Below are 16,806 nucleotides of genomic sequence, written 5' to 3' on the forward strand. Positions count from 1 at the left end.
GGGTGACCCACGGGTGGAAGGATGGCTCCATCCCCTCCTCCTTACCTCGATGAAGGTGCTGAGCGTGGCATTGGTGGGGTTGTGGGTGATGAGGAACCTCATGTTCTTGTAGCAGACCTCCACAGGTGCCGGCCGATTCATACGGGCCATGGCGCAGCAGTGCGGGGAGCAGCGCGTGCAGGCAGGGAGATTCAGAACAAATGTTGTGCAAATATGCCCAGCGCCGGGCCCGCACCAAGAAACCAAATAATATTAACGATGACAGTCCACAACAGTCTTCCTTTTTGTAGTGTCAGTTCCCTTCGTGTGTGCAATGGAGGGCTGCCGCCTGCCTGGCCGCCAGGCTCCCTCCTGAAAGGCCTCTGCGTTGGGTGAGCTCCTTGCGTGCCGCTCCCTCCGTCACGTTACCCCATCTGGATACGTGGAGTATTTGGGAGCAGCGACGGGAGCCTGGAGCAGATCAGGCCGCGGCTGCAGCCAGCAGGAGTCCCTTGGGCATGAAAGCCATGCACGGGGGCCTTGAATGGTTAAACCCGAGGGCGCGGACACGGGGCCAGGCGAGCCGGCGACGTCTCTTCCTCACCGGGCACGATGCTGCGCGTGGCAATACTCAAAGCCGCTTCCTGGCGCCTCCATAAATCCACAGCCCGTCAGTGGTAGAGAGAGTCTGAGGGGGAAGAAAACAAACAGGGTAAGATCCCTGCAGGAGCGAGCAAACTCAACCTGTACGGGGGCGCGTGGGGCGACAGCACCAGTAGGGATGGCCAGTGATGTGCTCACACCGGTGCATGAGGGGCAGCAGCAGACAGGTCACACATACCCCTGAACTGGGATAACTCTGCGCAATGCAGGGGAACAGACAGTTCAGGTCCAGGGTTGCCTGTGCCCGATCCCGATCGATCTGCAGGGCTGTCCCACCAGAAGCCATAAGCAAGCACACTAAACCAATGGCTGTTCTGGGTCACGTGTTGGACTGCTCCTTGCCCTACGTCACACCTGGCCAGGCTCACGCTAGCACCACGGTTCTGCATGGACCTGCTTGGAAGCTGCAGGTTTCTTCACACGCAGGCCGGTCACCCCGTCTGGATGTTGGGGACTCCTGCACTTTGGAGGAAGAGGACCTTTCTCATGCAAATGCCTAGCAGAGCCTGCCTGAGGGGAGGAGGCAGCCGTAAGGGAGGTCAGAGCTCTCTGCTAGGATGGGACTGCAAGAGGCGCCCAGCCCTGATGCAACTCAAATCCTAGAACCGCTGCTGGATGTTGGATGGCAAGCAGGGTGGGCATGTCTCCTGGGGGTACGGGCTCTGGACAGCAAGCGGGGTGGGCATGTCTCCTGGGGGTACAGGCTCTGGACAGCAAGCGGGGTGGGCATGTCTCCTGGGGGTACGGGCTCTGGACAGCAAGCGGGGTGGGCATGTCTCCTGGGGGTACAGGCTCTGGACAGCAAGCGGGGTGGGCATGTCTCCTGGGGGTACAGGCTCTGGACAGCAAGCGGGGTGGGCATGTCTCCTGGGGGTGCAGGTTACAGCGAGCTAAGCAAGAAAGGGCAGCTGCTGCAGATGGAAGCCTGCACCCCGCAACCAGGCACTCACGAGCGCACCTTCCCTCCCTCCCTCCCAACCCCCAGCTCTTCTCCCACATCAGGTTTTTGGCTGGTTTACAAGCTGCACCAAACCTGGGCCCCTGGCTGGGTGGAGGGAAGGGCTGGGCAGCGATGGGGAGAGCTGCAAGGGAGAGGAAGTGCCTGGAACAGGCTGCATCCAGCCCAGCACGGCTCTGGGAAAGGCGGAGTGGGCGTTGCTAGTGGCAGCGTCTGGGCACGAGGACTTTTCTTATCAGACGCACCCACATCTGCGTTCTTATGCAAGCACTCGCTATTAAAAACCAGCAGCTGCCGGGAAGGAACCTGGCCATCTGGTTCGGAAAGAAGGGATCTACCCTTGAACCCTGGGTGCAGGCAGCCACCTTCCCCAGCTGAGCCTGAGAGCAGGTTTCCTGCGGGGCATGGGAGGGTAGATGGAGGCACCCGGGTGCCAGCGAGTGGCCGGGGAGTTTCACTTCCCCAGAACAGCCCTGGCCAAAGGTGCTATTCTGCAGCTTCACCCCGAAGGCGGGCAGCAGCAAAGGCAGGACTGGCAGGCAAATGCACAGCTTGATTTCAAGACACTGTCACAAGTTTCACGGGCTTCCCCATTCGCTGCCTGCAATGCCCAGGGACTCCCATTCCCCTAATACCTCCTGGTCCCAGGGTGCCCTGTCCCACGCCCTCAGGTCCTGGAGGCAAACCCTAGAGCAGGAAGGAGCAGTAGCCTGAGTATTTCGTGGCTTGTCCCCAGCCAGCTCCTTTCAAACTTAGCTAGATGGAGCCACCACTGAAGTGCTCTTCAACCATGGAGCCCAGAGCATGCAGGGCCCAAGAGCTGCACAGACACACGCGAATTGCTGCATGGGCTGGGAATGGTACGAGGTCTCCTGGGTGCCAACCCAGTGCCCTCCTCACCAGATGACTCTGCCCCCTTCCCTGCACCAGAACAGAGCTTGTCTAGACTAAGGTGTGCAGGGGGATGTCTAGATGCACAGACACCAGGACACAAACTTCCCAAACATGAGTGGACCTGCACTGATAAACCATATGTTGTCAACACAGCTGCACTGTCCCATCCCATGCAGCTCAACAGGGTCAAGAACTCCACCAAAAGCCACGAGGACCTCCGAGGCTTCCTACAGGTCCAAGAGTGGCATTAATATACAGTGCATATCCTGACCTACGGTCTCCAGGAGGCACGAGAGGAGCGCCTCGCTCAAGGCCTGCCCCGAGTTGGGAGCTCTGCTACTAGGGAAGATCTTCCCCTCCGGCAGAAGTAGGGGAGCCGTTGGGAGAAGCTCCTGGCAGACGCAGGGAGAAGCGCACGATCTACCCAGGAGGGAGCGGATGTCCCCCTGTAGGGATCTTTCCCTTCTGCATGCACCTCCCTGGCTCAAACACCCACCTGGGTGCCAAGAGCCTCAGGATCTGAGCCAAGCAGGGCTGCCAGCTTCCCAGCCTGGAGCGATTGCAGTGGGAAGAAAGCCAGGAACAAACAGGACTTGTACCGGCTTCACCAGCGCCATGGAGGAAGGATGGCTCAGTGGTGCAGGCGCTAAGCACAGGGATGGGGAGACCTGCACTCGGTTCCCTGCCCTGCCACAGACTTCCTAGGGAACCCTGGGCAAATCACCTGACCTTCTCATCTGCGAGCAGAGGTCAAAGGCTCTTGCCTACCTCACCAGGGTGATGGGAGGTTCAAGGCTGGCAACTGCTCAGATTAGCTCTAGCACTAGCTCCCAGATGCCAGCAGCAAGCAGTGGTTCAGCCTGGTGCACGTTTCCAACACATACAACACCAAGGGCTGCAGAGATGGGTTGGCTGAGAAACTGGTTTGCGAGAGCCTGGCTGGGGGAGTGATCCTGGGAGGATTTACAAAGCAGGCAGGAGATTAAAAATGACAGGCGACAGAGAGAGAGAGAGATGCTATTGCAGAGCATCCGTGGTGCCGGCGAGCGCGGGTCCTTCCTCGGGGCTGGAAGTGAGCGCTGCGGGGAAGCGCCCTTGGCAGCTGCCGCCGCCTGCGTGCCCTGGCAAGCTGCACCCAACTCCTGCCGTCACCTGCCTCCCGAGACAGCACCGACGGGGTTCAAAGGCAGCTTTACCCACCACGCAAGGCAGCCGCTGCGCTCACCCTCGCCCTGCTGTGGGGCAAATGAGACTGATGTTTCCAGGGTAGAGCAGCTCCCCTAAAAAACTCCCCTTTGGGACAAAGCCACGCGACTTTCCTCCTCCTTCTCTCCCCCGCCACACCGCTCCGCTAGCCGGGGCCGAGGAAACCCCTTCGCACCGAGACACTTTACCGTATCCCTGGCGGTGGAGATGTCTGCTGTCATGTTTGCCCAGGTACCTAAGCAACAGCAGCCTATCAATCACATGCAAAGAGCCCGGCAAAGGCTGACCCGTCTCTTACCTTTAAGTCTCAAGCGTCCGCACCAGCATACGAGACCCCCGAGCAGGACGGAGCCTGCACCGCTTCTGGCCGGAATAGCCCCTCTGCTTGAAACCAGTCGAGTCTGCCCCGAGCGGCTGCATGGCACGGACACCGCTCAACCGCTCATATCAAACTAATGCGCCTCTAATGCTCTTAGGTCAGCTAAGCTTTCCACGGGGTTTTCTCCATCCGGACCCCTTGCCGCAACACAGAAGTGGAGGTTGGCTCTGGAAAGAAGCCTCCTCTACTGCCGGGCTGTAAAGCTTGAAGCCTGTGATTGGACGAGCAGGAGCACGGGGAGCTTGCCGTAGGTCCGCACGCGTGTAAATAAGTAACGAGCAGCACCGGGAAGCAGCCGGGCTGCGAGGAGACACGTGCACTAGGTTAGCCTGGCCAGCCGGGAGGGCAGCCACTTCCCTGGGGTGTCTTACTACTAAAGCTCTCCTGGTTTGGTGCTCTCAGGAGCCTGCACACCCCCACGTGGACACACACGTGTGCACGTCCCAAGGTGTAGCACAGAGCAGTTCATCTAAATTATATAACCTCTGCTGACGAACGTGGATTTGATGGGATCGAATAGCAGCAGCACAGGGGCTGGCTCCTTGCATTGGAAGGGTGCAAGCAGGAGGATGAACAAGAGACGTGCCAGTACTCGGAGAAAGTTGCAGGGCATGAAAATCTCTCCAGGGAATGAAGGGATACCCCACCTTCTGCTACAGGACATTTAGCAGTGTGCTCAATTAGAAGGGAAAGCAACAGCAAACTTGTAGAGCCCCTCCTTCCTGCAAGCATACCATTTATGGGGCTTTCCAGAAAGAAACAGTCCCAGCACATCACTGCTGCACAGATTCAAGCCTCTGCAACTCAACAGCCCCAAAACGAAGGGATGCATTGGCTGGGCGATGACGAACACGTGGGAGAAAGGGGAGAGCTCCAGGTCCGACGGGAGCGCTCTACCACTGTCCGCCGCTCTCGTCAGCGCCCCGTTATAGTCTCGCAAGGAGACTGACTCGACGGCGAGACTCTTGTTTTGAAGCCCGTACCTTCCCCAGGTCACAGGCTGCTTAGCACGATGCGGCCAGTTCTCAAAATAGAAGCTAAGCACATAAGTAAACTGAAACGGGAGACGATCGGCCAGAGCAAAATGCCTCTCCTTGCTGTGCGCACCACGCAAAACCCGGCTGGCATGGGGCTCGCCTGCAGGGGGGGCGGCTACCCCGCGTTTCTGTCACCCTCACCGTTCACGCTACACCATCAATCATGCCCATGTGCCACTGCCCAGTGCGCCTACACGCACCACTGCTAACTGGAGGGGTTAAAGACTGAAGGCAGGAGTGCTGGTCTGGCCAATTTGACTTTGCTCAGGAAGTTCAGGAAGACGGGTACAGCTCCCACTGCGACCCAGCAGGACCTCGGTACTACGTGCTCCATGAGCACAGGCAGTCCTTGTCCCAAAGAGGCTCCAGGCAGGGGAGGCTAGGAAAAGGGTGCAGATGGGAGCGACGTGTGGATTCACCTTAGGAAGTGGGGACCCGGCACGGAAAGACAGGCTAGTTTTCCCAGCAAACGCGGCCTGTGGCATGATGAGCCCATCTGGAAAATCTGGCCCCGATTACAGGTCCGGGACTTTGGCCTGGTGGCCAGTCCCTCAAACCCTGCTCCCGTGCCTTCACCCCAGCCACCACGGTGTTGGCTTAGTCAACAGAAAGGTCTCCCAACAGAGGGGATGGCCCGATTCTCTCAGCCCAAGCCTGCAGATCGAGTCGGGAGCGGAGCAGAGCCTCCCACCTCCTGCTTTATTCCCCCTCCGATCACGTGGGCTGTGCTGACCCCTTCTCCCGTGCAAACTCAGTTCCCTGCCTGGGAAACGTGGTGCTTCCGTGGATGCCTCTGCACTAACATACGGCTGTGGGGGTTTCACCCGCCCGGAGCCGGATGTGGAAACCGGATGACCCAGCCGGATACTGTGCCGTGCTCCAACATAAGCAGCAATCCCATGCCTGAGTGGCCAGAGTCCAGCATGGGGCTCAAATGCGCGTGCATGCCGTCTTCTCACTCCCTGGACATCCCGGCCTGTGGGCGAGGAGAAGGGGATCTTCTCCACCCAGCGAATCCCCCAGCCGGGCAGGGAGAAACTGCTGGACTGGCAACAGAGGAACGAAATATCCACAGAGCAACCCCAACCCCCTCTTCTCCCCAAGTCAGCACGCATGCAAAGGGGAGGAGAACAAAAAGCAAAAAGGCAGTGGAAAGGGGAAGCCTGCTGATGTCCCTGAAAAGCCCTTGCTCCTGCAGAAAGCAGCAGTGCTTCCCAGGTACCTCCCAGGAGACAGAGTCCCCATCCTCGCTGCCTCCCTGTGCTCAGGGGCTGAAGTCTTACCCAAACCGAGGACAAGCTGCAGCGACTGCCGCCAACAAGACTTGGGAGCAGCTTCCGTCCCATGCTTCTCGCCCTTGCAAGGGGACAGCCTGTCCCTGGATGACGACAGTCCATCCAGCACCAGCACAGGCAGCGAACGCCCAAGCTCAGCGGCCTCTACTGAGCCCGCCATCGGGGCAGCCCGGTCCACGCCGGCCTGCAGACTCCACTCATGGCCCGCGTCCTACCGCCGAAGCAGCGAGCTGCCCTAGTTCGGTCCCCGGGAAGCGGCCCCGCGTCCTCGCAGGATGCAAAGTGGCTGAGCAGCTTGCTTCCACGGGCTATTTATAAGCAGTCCGTCACCCGGGCCTGCCCAAGTGGCTGCAGTCGGGACGAGGCGGCTCCGACAGGCTTGTTTTGCACGGAGTATCCGGTGAAAGCCCCTCTGCACTCCAGATAAACACTGGGGTACTTCTCTTCCAGAGAGACACCTGCTTTCTATATTTAACACCCCTCTCACCCCTGCATCTGGTGAACGTGTTTGGTTCAGCTGAAGGAAAAAAAAAACAAAAAACCAAAAAAAACCCCCTGGAGCCGTGAAAGGCCAGGGAGGCTGGGGAAACAAATACGAGTTCACACCACTGCGAGACAAAAGCAGACATTTCCACTCGCTCCTTGGCTCCGGGAAGCAGGAAACGCACATCTGGGGCCCTTGTTCTGTCATCGCGGCAGGAAACGGCCAGGAAGCGACTCTCACAGCCAAAGAAACTTGACCATTAAAACAAGTAGCTTAAAAAAAAAAAAAAAAAAAAGTCACCTGACTTGGCTGTTAAAACCATTAGGTTTTTTTCTAATGAAAAGGTTGATTACCATTCACCTCTCTCAATGCAGTGGCTCTCTCTGGGCCCAGCTGTGTTAGGTGCTGTACATCTGCCGAGCAAAATTTACAGTGGGGAGTTGTCAAAGGAGCTTCAAGTATTAAGGGCTGGGATTTGAGCAGGATTCAAAGGGATGTGAATCCCCAAGTGCTGCCAAGCTCTTTTGAAGAGGTCAGATTCATGGCAAGCCATGGGGTGCAGGAGGAGCAGAGTGCTCGGGCAGGGATGCAGGCATTTGCAGACGCGATCCCAGGCGGCCGCGCACACCCGCCTCCTATTCACTGGCAGAGTTCGGATGCAACGATTCAGCCGCCGCCACGCCGATACCATGAACTCTGCATATGGGCGTGGGTCTCCACGGAGCCGCCCGTGTTGTCCATCGATGCCGCTGTCCGACTCTGCCAGCGCTGTCCGGGGGTTAGGCGTCACCCGTCATCCCCAGCAACCTCCGTTTGGATGAGCTGTGCGTGTGCCGTCACAATACCTCCCGTAATGCCACGCTCTTAACAACCTCACTGCTACAAGAAAGAGGCCTCAGGCTTAGCAACAAAGAGCTCGGCCAGGTTTATTGTCTACAAACAAGCCTAGACACGAACATCCGTGATCAGCTGGTCCATGGTGCTAGCTGCGCACCTGCAGGCACGGTGCAGGCACGGGCGCAACCTCCAAGCCCAGGGCCAAGAGCTAAAAGGACCCTTTTTAGACACAGAGCAAAACAAGTTCATGTTTAGTGCAGCCACATCCTTGTTCTCACCAAGCACTAAAACATCTTCAGGGGACAGTATCCACATCCCACTTCTTACCCATTAGTGCCCCCCAGACAGGGCTCCCTGCTTGCCTGGACACAGGTTTGATCTGGCATTAATTAACTGGATCTTAAAAAAGAAAAATCATCATCATTTCTGAAGCATTTCAAATACCCTCTTACCCAGGACACCCGCTGATCAGAAGACACGGGCCAGTCTGCGGCACATCGCCCTGCGGACAGACCCCAGCACCGAGAACAAGGAGTCTTACAATGCACCAGCAAGGAGGGCTCTTACTTTGGAGGACCAACTTCTGTGATCCCCCAGTATTAACCGTCACAAAATCGGTTACCTGCTACCACTAAATTCCCTGCGATCACTTTTAAGAGCTGGGAGAGCACTGACCCATCTGTATCGGCCTGCCTGCTGCAGCATCCACCCTACCACGCTGTTACACTGCGAACATTAATCCCCACTGCTCTGGAGTTTGCAGCACGTAAAAATCAAAACAGGAAGCGACAGAATTACGGGAGTAATCAAGCAGCCCCTTCCTGGCAAGTTTCACCCAGGGGTGGGACGGATTGGCCGCGGCAGCACCGAAAACCCCCTACGGTGGATTTTGCATCACTATAAATGGAGCCTCAAAGGTACACAGCAATATAAGGCTTCGCCCTAACAGAGGGCAATAAAACCGTTCTGCTGGGATGCATCAGCGAGGTGCAAAACGCCACTGCGTGACGCAAGAATAAAGTGAGAAGTGTCCACTTCTCCCAGTGTTTTCCTGATCTGGCAGTTAGCCACCGGGGATGGAAAGTGACACCTGCAAGCATACCAGCTTTTATTCACGCTACACAGTCCCAGGTCACGGGATTTACATTGGTCTTGCCAGGGTCGAACCTCCCCCGCGTGCACACCCCAACCTGAGGACAAGAATAAGCCCTGAATCTCAGCTGCGGAGCAGCAATTCTGCTGCTCTTTGGTCAGCTGCGTACCACCACGCCGTAAACGCCACGTCACGCGGAGTATTACCATCTCGCTGCTACGAGCCGGGTCAGAGGGTTTCTACCCGGCGCCCTTTGTTTGTGCAGCGCTTTCTGGACAACTAGGAAAAGATGAGCAGCAGCTTATGCTGGAAACACCCCCGCCCAGTTTCTGATGGAGTTTCAGAGGTCGCCATCTCGACTTACACCATAACGCGACACGCACAGATCGAACAGGTGAAGAAGTCTGAAGCTATTCGGGTTTCTGCTGTAAAACATGCGGTCAAGGAAGGTGGAGCGTGTGTCTGAGGTCCCCACTTGCTCTGCAGCGGGGGTGGAGGGGAGAAGGCAGTCCTTGCTCCCACCCTCTCTCCTATTTTTCCCCTCCCCACCCCAGAGAGCGCTTTGCGGCAAGAAGAGAGATGATCTCTTTGTTGACAAGGCGTTAAGTGGCAAGCTTCAGACAAAGCTCCCTATTTATTACCAAGGCTGAGCTTGTAGCAGCAGCTGCATTTCCCTGGGTGTCACCACCCTCCCAGCACTTATCCTTGGGCTTTGCAAAGTACTCTGAAAAGCTTTTTATGCAACCCACCCCAATATAAAGCCCTGTGCTGAGACTTGCCAGTCACTACAGAAACCAGGGGCGCTGCTTCTAGCAGGCATCTCGCCTGCGGCTGAAGCAGGTGGTTTGCCCAGCTTCATCCCGCTAAGGATGGAGACTCGCTGCGACTCAGGGCCTTGGAAGGGCAGGTAAAGAGAGACGCAGGGCACCCAGGGAGGGAGGTTCAGGGCCAGCGTTTGCAAATTGGGCTCCCAACCTAGGCGTCTCAGCCACGAGACGACCCCGATTCTCAGGGTGCCCGGCGTCTCCGGCTGCCCGCGAGGTCTGCTAGGGAACTGCAGAAGTGTCAGGCCACCGATTCAGCTCTGAGCCTACAGCCTCGATCGAAGCCAGCTTGTCAGCGAGAACTGCCAGAAGCAGAAACAGGGACTCCTCCGTGCCCAGCTACCACGACTAGCCCTCTTCACTGCCAGGCTGCTCCGGAGGGCATCCCCTTCCCGGCAAGGCATCTCTCAGAGCCTCAGGCTGTGTCTGCTGCTGGTGGAAGGTGCCCCGCACGCCCGAGCTAGCGTGCCCTTTGCTCCCGCAGAGGACAGTGCCGCGCAGGTGCTGCCCGGGCTTCAGCCTGGTTACGTCAGTCCTACTCACGTGGCCAGTGCTTGCTGCACCTTCACTGCACCCTCAACCCCACGAGCAAGATCGGGTGCAGTACGGGGCTGGCAGCACATCTGCATGCAGTCTTCGAGCGCGAGCAAACGTCAGCTCCTCCTCCTGCAAGGGGTATTCATTCACTCCTGAAAGCCAGAAGCCAGGGCAGCACGGCACCTGGGAGCAACCGGTTCAGCTGCTTCGACAGGCCGACACAGGTAGTGACCTACAGCAGCTCATACCTGTCCGAACCGCTTCGTTTAGGGGCCCCCCCACCCCGCCCTCTACATCCCCCTTTTCACTTGAATGACATTTTCTCCAGCAAACAGGTTTGCTTGCTTTCAAAAGAGAGCTGAAGCCCTTCGAAGGGCAGGGGCAGATTCTGCCCAGCAGCTCACACTCTGGATCTCATCAGTTCAGCTCTCCGGGAGGAGCTAACGACCCGCTCAAATCAGCGCCGCTACGATTATTCCAGTCAATTTACTGGTAACCGATTTGAAAACGGAGCCCATCTGTTCCCGTAGCGCAAGACTTATGTGGTAGCCGTGATGGGCCAGAAATTATGCGAGAGGCAAGGATTTCTTAGGGGGATATCAACGCTGCAGGGCCAATGAGGCAGAGACCCGACGAAGAACATCTTGCATTCAAAGAGCTTGTCTAACTGTGCCAACTACAGACCGATAGGAGACCTCACCTTGCCTTTTCCAACACCTGTAACACCAGCCCCAAAACCCAGCTCGTTTCTTCAGCACTCGGGTGATGACCAAGGCAGACGGTTGCTTAGTTTCTTGGCAATGTCCTCATCGGCTTTATAGCTCTTCAATGCCCCCGAGATCTCTCATGGGCTTCTAGCCTCTGACTAGAGGATTTCTTTTACTTTTTATGCTTTCAGCGATGCGCTCTTCCACCATTTAAACTTGCATCCTAATGCTGGATCCATGGCTGTCACCTGCTTCTAGCGATCTCTCTTGGATTGGATTTCCCATTCCCGAAAGCCGGCCGCTTGCCCCGAGTAACTTCTGGACTCCTCCTCCCTTCCCTGACTACACGTCCTTTTTTTTGGTCAGCAGTGTTAAGGGGTCACCACGTGGAGAGCAAGAATCGCAGCGTCCTCACGTTGGGCGCCTGGGGTCTTTCAGTCTCCTTGGGAATCCTTGGAAAGCTGTGTGTCCAGGGGCTTCATTTCAGGCCTTAGAGGATGCTGAACTTTGTTGTACTGTGGCCATCCACACAGTAGCCCAACAGCTTTGTAAACCAACTACAAACATCAATGGCTTGCATTTAAAACGATGCAAAAGAAAACCGGACTTCGGCTCTGCGTGACCTCAGCTACCACCTGTGCAATGGGAACATTCATCCTCGGATTTGCTTCTGCCATGACACACACAGATGCATGCCCCGTCCTGCCCACTGAGACCGAATGCAAATCCCCTGGGGCAGAGACTGTTTGTTAGTGCCTGGCACGACAGGGCTCCGGTCTCCCTGGCAGCCTCCGCACGCTGCTGTCACACAAGTGCGGGAGTAAAGGCTTCGGCGCCGTATGGTGCTCCCCCGCCCCGAGATGCAGTCACGCCAGGCAGTGCTGAGGAGCTGCTGCTAAGCCGCGTCCTTGCATGACCTCCAGCTGGCTTGCAGGGTGGCAATCCAAGTCTCCGGCTGCTTTCTGGGATTTAGTTTTCTCATCTCCCTCACTCTGCACTCCCTTCACCCGGGAGCCCCCGATGTAGCCCTAGGGGCGTACCCGTATTCCTACAGGTTGGCAAAAGCCACCCGGCCACCCCGCTCCCCCGGGAAATCCTTCCTTCTCCCGCTCCTGCTGCCTCCTTCAGACCAAGGACCTGGACAAGAGCCGTCTTGAGACGGGCCACAGCTGGCAACTCAACTTTGTAAGCCACCATCCTGCACATCGTGTCTGTGCACTGGTTTGCTGTACGCCATCACCTAGACCGCAGGGAAAGCCGAGGCTGGGTGCGGTGCCCCGGGACCTTGGCAGCCTCCTTGCGCCCACCCCGGGTGCCCTCCCTGCCTCTCGCTCCATCACGACACGAGCCGCGCGTTTTCCAGGTGCTGTGCCGGCTCCTGGGAGACCACGATCCCTACGGTAGATGCGAAACACGAGGGGGAGGGGCAAAAGCTCACATGCTCAGAAGCAGGTGCCAACTTGAAAATACCTGGTTTTGATTTGGCTGCCTTGTTTCTTGCCAGGGCAGTTGCTAGCCAGGGATACTACCAGGCAGCGCAAGAAGTGCCAGGCTCATGGGCTCGCTTTGGGCTTAGAGATAAATGAAACCTGCCTGAATCTAATGGGGGGAAGCAGGGTCTGTTTGAGCCCCTGAACTTTTCTGGGGGTTTTCACAGGAAAGGGAGGTCGAAAAAGAGCCTGCAGGAAAACGCAGGAGGCAGAAGTTCACTCTGAGGCCTGCTTGTTACACACCGCCCTGCACACAATAGCAGCAGCAACATTAGGCATGTGTTAGCATTTCCTTTCCTGCCGTTGCTTCCCCACCCCTGCATAGTCCCTTGCAGGAAGTTTAAAAACCACAGGGCTTGCCAAGGTGAATGGCAGGAGAACGCCATTCATTTACATTTGCTGCCCTTGTGTCCTGAATAACCCTAGAGCCGCTCAAACACAGAGAGAGAGACAGCACAAGGGAAATGCAGCCACCTCTGGGGAGGAGACCAACAATCACCGGGGAACACAGCAAGGAGGGCTGGAAGGGGCCTCACAAAGCCATCTAGTCCAGCCTCCTGCTCAAGGCAGGAGCATCCCCGACTCAACCTTCCCAGCCTAGCGTTGGTCTAACCTGCTCTTGAAAACCTCCAAGCACACAACACGTGTGATGTCAGGACAAGACTCCAGGCTAACCTAAGCACCAGGGGAAATGTAATGTCAAACCACAAAGGGTGCCTTTTCGTTTAATTATGCACCTGCTAAACCACTGACCACATACTTCAAGATGGGTGAAGGGCTGTGAAGACCTGAACATGCCTCTGAAGGCAACCTAGTTGGAAGCACGATGCTAAACCTGGCGTCCCAAGAGTGCGATATAGGAAAACTCGGGGAACAGTCAGTGCCAGTGTTTTTAAAATCCTTTCCATCGTTACCAAGTCTCTTTTGTCCCCAACACAACGAAAGTTGCACCTGGGTTGTATGAGGAAGCAAGAGCCTTCCACAACGTGTTGCTGCTCCAGCTTTCAAGCCACTCGTAAATTTTTCCCAGCATCTACTACACGGTCAGGTGCTTTCTCCATCGGAAAGCTTGCCTTAACCAACTCCCCGCCGAGCTCAGTATCCAGGAGTGACCCGGCTCCCAACAGTAACGCGGGGCTGGCGAGAAGGTTGTGGTCTCGGTGAGGTGGTGCTGACAGGCTCAGCCACTACTTGGGAGCCTGTTGCTGCCCTGATGCAGAAGAGCTCCCCACAGGGCAGAAGGTGGCTGGAGCTGACCACCTGCCAAGCATTGCTTCCTGCTTTCCTCTGGGCCCAAAGTTGCAGTGGGGTCTGCAACTCTCCATCACTTCCCTTGCTGTTTTAGATCCATCCCTACCCCTCAGAACGGAGGAAAGGATTATGGGGACTCGCATCTCATAGCAGCCTGGGTACTGGGAAGGGAAGCCCCTGTTCTCCATGAGGCTGCATGAGTCCCTGGGTGTAAGATGTGTCTCGATGTTTGGAGGGAGAGGCTCTCCAGGAAGTTGGTGGCAACACAGAGTGTTATCCCCTCCAACACTGCCACGAGTGCACCTGGCCTTGTGATGTGCTGGATACAGCCACTTGAATAGCCGAGGCCCTCCAAAAGCAAGTCCTTAACCTTGGAGCCTGCATTTTCGTGGGGATACCCCGTGTCTGGCTCCATTTTTGTTGCACTTGCTACTGGGATCACCCGTCTGCTCACTGGGGAGCTGGATGCTGCTGCCTTGACAGGGTTTGGACCCTCTCTCCTCGAGGTCTGAAGGCTTTCTAGGACTATTTTACAAGATACACTTTGAGTCTTGTGAGCTGGAACCTGTGAGCTTGAGCACAGACCCACATGTATTATTGAAACACATTTCTCCAGGCAGGAGGACCATCCCGTCATGCTCATCCTTCTGGATGGCATGGCCACTCCAAGAAGAATAGTGCTTGAAGGCTCAGATGAAAGGAGCTGGGATAAGAGGTTGTGGCCAGCAGAGTTTGGCTCAGATTAGTTCTTGAGAGCGGTACGAGATTTGGCTTCCTAAAATTTCAAAGACTTTTGCTTTAGCTCGGAGCCCAGACACGTGCCAGATGCTGTCCCATGGACGGGAAGAGAGAACCAAAGGAAAGTTGCAACCGCCCACCTTTAACCTTCTTGTTACACGTGCACAAGCAGCCACCAGGTACACGTGTAGCCCCGATGGATGGTTTCTGGGCACGCTGGCATTTGTGCCAGCTCCAAAACACACCTGCAGCTGCCTGGACACACAGCAGAAGGCAATATGCACTACTAGAGCAAATGAACCTGACTAAACACCTTCCTCTTCTTAACACCGATTGGGCTGCAATTTATGCCTGCCATGTTGAACCAGCCTCTCCATCTCGAATGGCGCAGGGCTCAGGATCTGGCCTCGCTCGCAGAAGCGCGGTCAGAGTCCAGGCAAGACTGAATGACGTGTCCTTGTTCACAGCACTTCAGAGGTCAGCCGGCTGTCACCTGCCTGCTCCTTTCTTCAGCTGCGCCTCCATCCCTGCTCCCCCGGCCCTGTGCCATTTGCCCTTAGCCGGTGCTTGGCACACAGCAGCACCTGCCCCCCCGGCTATGTGACAACCTCAGCATCCCGTGGAAGGGAACCATCCTGGCAGGAGCTAAAAATGACACATCCTGTCACACGCCCAGGCCTGTTATTAGGAGCCAGCGGCACAGCTCCCTGCAGGCAGCTCGGGCCCCTCTCCAAGACTTGGAAGTTAAAAAGAAAAAATACGTGCAAAGGAGCGGAAGGGGGATTCTCACTAGCATGGCACGAAGCAGGGGGACAAGGGAGCTCATTTCCAGGGCGGCTGGTGGGACAGAGCAATCATCGCGCCCGAGTTAGCACCTGTGCGTCTCGGCAAGGAGAAGGGCTGATTTCCGTGAGGTATTGCCCCAGTAATGACTTGTATGGCTCCAAGCCGGGGCTGCCAAGATTGATTGTGTGCCATAAACGTTGCCTCTGCTGGAGCAGCTGCTGCCAATGGGAGCTCAGAGAAATGTCACTTTTAATTAAAAAAAAAAAAAAAAAAAATCTCACCAGGGAAAAGCCGTGTGTCTTTTACAGGCGAGAAGAGGTTTCACCCGATGCCGGAGTTTGCCAGACACTCAGAGAGGAACAGGCGTCACTCCCTCTCAAGGCACGGCCAGCGCTATCCCAGCATCCTAGACGTTCCCAGGACAAGTGCTACCGAGCCCCCAAAGCAGCACGTCTAAGACACGGGTCACATCAGCTTCAGGAGACCTCAGGAGCTCTTATTTCCCACCAGGTCTCATTTTCATTTGCAGCGTTTTAAATATTTTTGGCAAGTCCTCTCACTGGCGATTCAGCCCAAGTCCAGCGATTCTTAATGGGTTTTCAATTGCAAATCGTCCCAGCGATACGGGCTGGGAGGCCGATTACCATATGAACCATGGCAGAACGCCGAGAAATGGCGTTTTCCGTTTTAATAATCTGTCAAGCAAGTAAGTATCCTCCTGACTTGAGAGCCACTGGGGATCTGGACGCTTCCCGGGAACGCGCAGTAAATCACCTTTTGGATGAGGATGCCTCTTCCCCAGTGCACACTGCTTCAGGCACTCTTTGGCCTTCAGACTCCTGCGCTGCCCCAACCCAAGCTACGCTTCGGTCAAGCGAGGCCCCGATGAGGGAATGCAAACTGAGAGGACTAAGCAGAGGCTACCAGAGAAAGGGACTGGCCACAGCCAGAGGGTTTAGTCCCAGATCAAGCCACATCCTCCTTCTCTGCACCACTGACTACTCTTTGGGTGCACGGTCCATCTGCAGCTCCCTATCCGTATACACACCATCTAGCACAATGGAGCCCTGACCTCAGACAAAGCCACTAAGCCCTGCCCTGATGTGGGAGAGCAGTTAGTATAAGCCATTTTTCCTAACCCCTCTGCTTTATAGTTCAACCTTCTCAGCCGTCGATACTACAGTAGCTAACAGAAGTGAGCCACATATCAGGGAATTTCTCCTGACCACAGAGCTGGGAAACAGAAATCCCATCCCAGCTGGACTTAGCCATGGTCTGGCGAAGACTTTTGGGAGCTGAAATACTGCTTTATTGTTAAATTGTTTCTGAGCTTCAGTTTCCCCATGGGTACAATACTTCCATTCCCCGCTGTAGCTGCCTGGAGACTCCTGGTTACAACACATCACAGTAACAGTAGCAACAGCAACATAAGGGATGCCTGTACACACCATGGGGTTTAATCCTCATTACATTAAATAAGTTTATAAAATTTAAACTGGATTATTTTGGAGCGTCACATCAGTGTTTCCATGTGCTAGGTTTTTGAATGAATTAAGCCCGGTGCCTGGCCAATGCCACATGAGACCAGGATGGTCCAGCGCTGCCCCACCCAGCCCAGGGCCCCAACTCCATGCCTGTGTCCTGCCAC

General features: G+C 56.1%; 1 protein-coding gene across 6 annotated transcripts in view; it reads right to left on the reverse strand.

Annotated features, from left to right (window-relative positions):
• Nucleotides 1-16,806, reverse strand: part of PTP4A3 (protein tyrosine phosphatase 4A3) — a 117,826-nt gene that overhangs the window by 26,348 nt on the left and 74,672 nt on the right. For 4 of the 6 annotated variants that reach the window (XM_090040729.1, XM_090040735.1, XM_090040734.1 and 1 more), the window contains one exon: nt 46-667. In XM_090040729.1, coding sequence (XP_089896855.1) covers nt 46-150 — 105 coding nt within the window. In that variant the 5' untranslated portion in view covers nt 151-667. Of the gene's footprint in view, nt 1-45; nt 668-3,998; nt 4,240-6,399; nt 6,691-16,806 lie in introns of those variants that run through there. The other 2 variants (XM_090040730.1, XM_090040732.1) reach the window with 2 other exon arrangements.

Source organism: Crocodylus siamensis, chromosome 3 (assembly GCF_052110815.1).
Source record: "Crocodylus siamensis isolate JL-2025a chromosome 3, ASM5211081v1, whole genome shotgun sequence".
Taxonomy (NCBI): domain Eukaryota; kingdom Metazoa; phylum Chordata; order Crocodylia; family Crocodylidae; genus Crocodylus; species Crocodylus siamensis.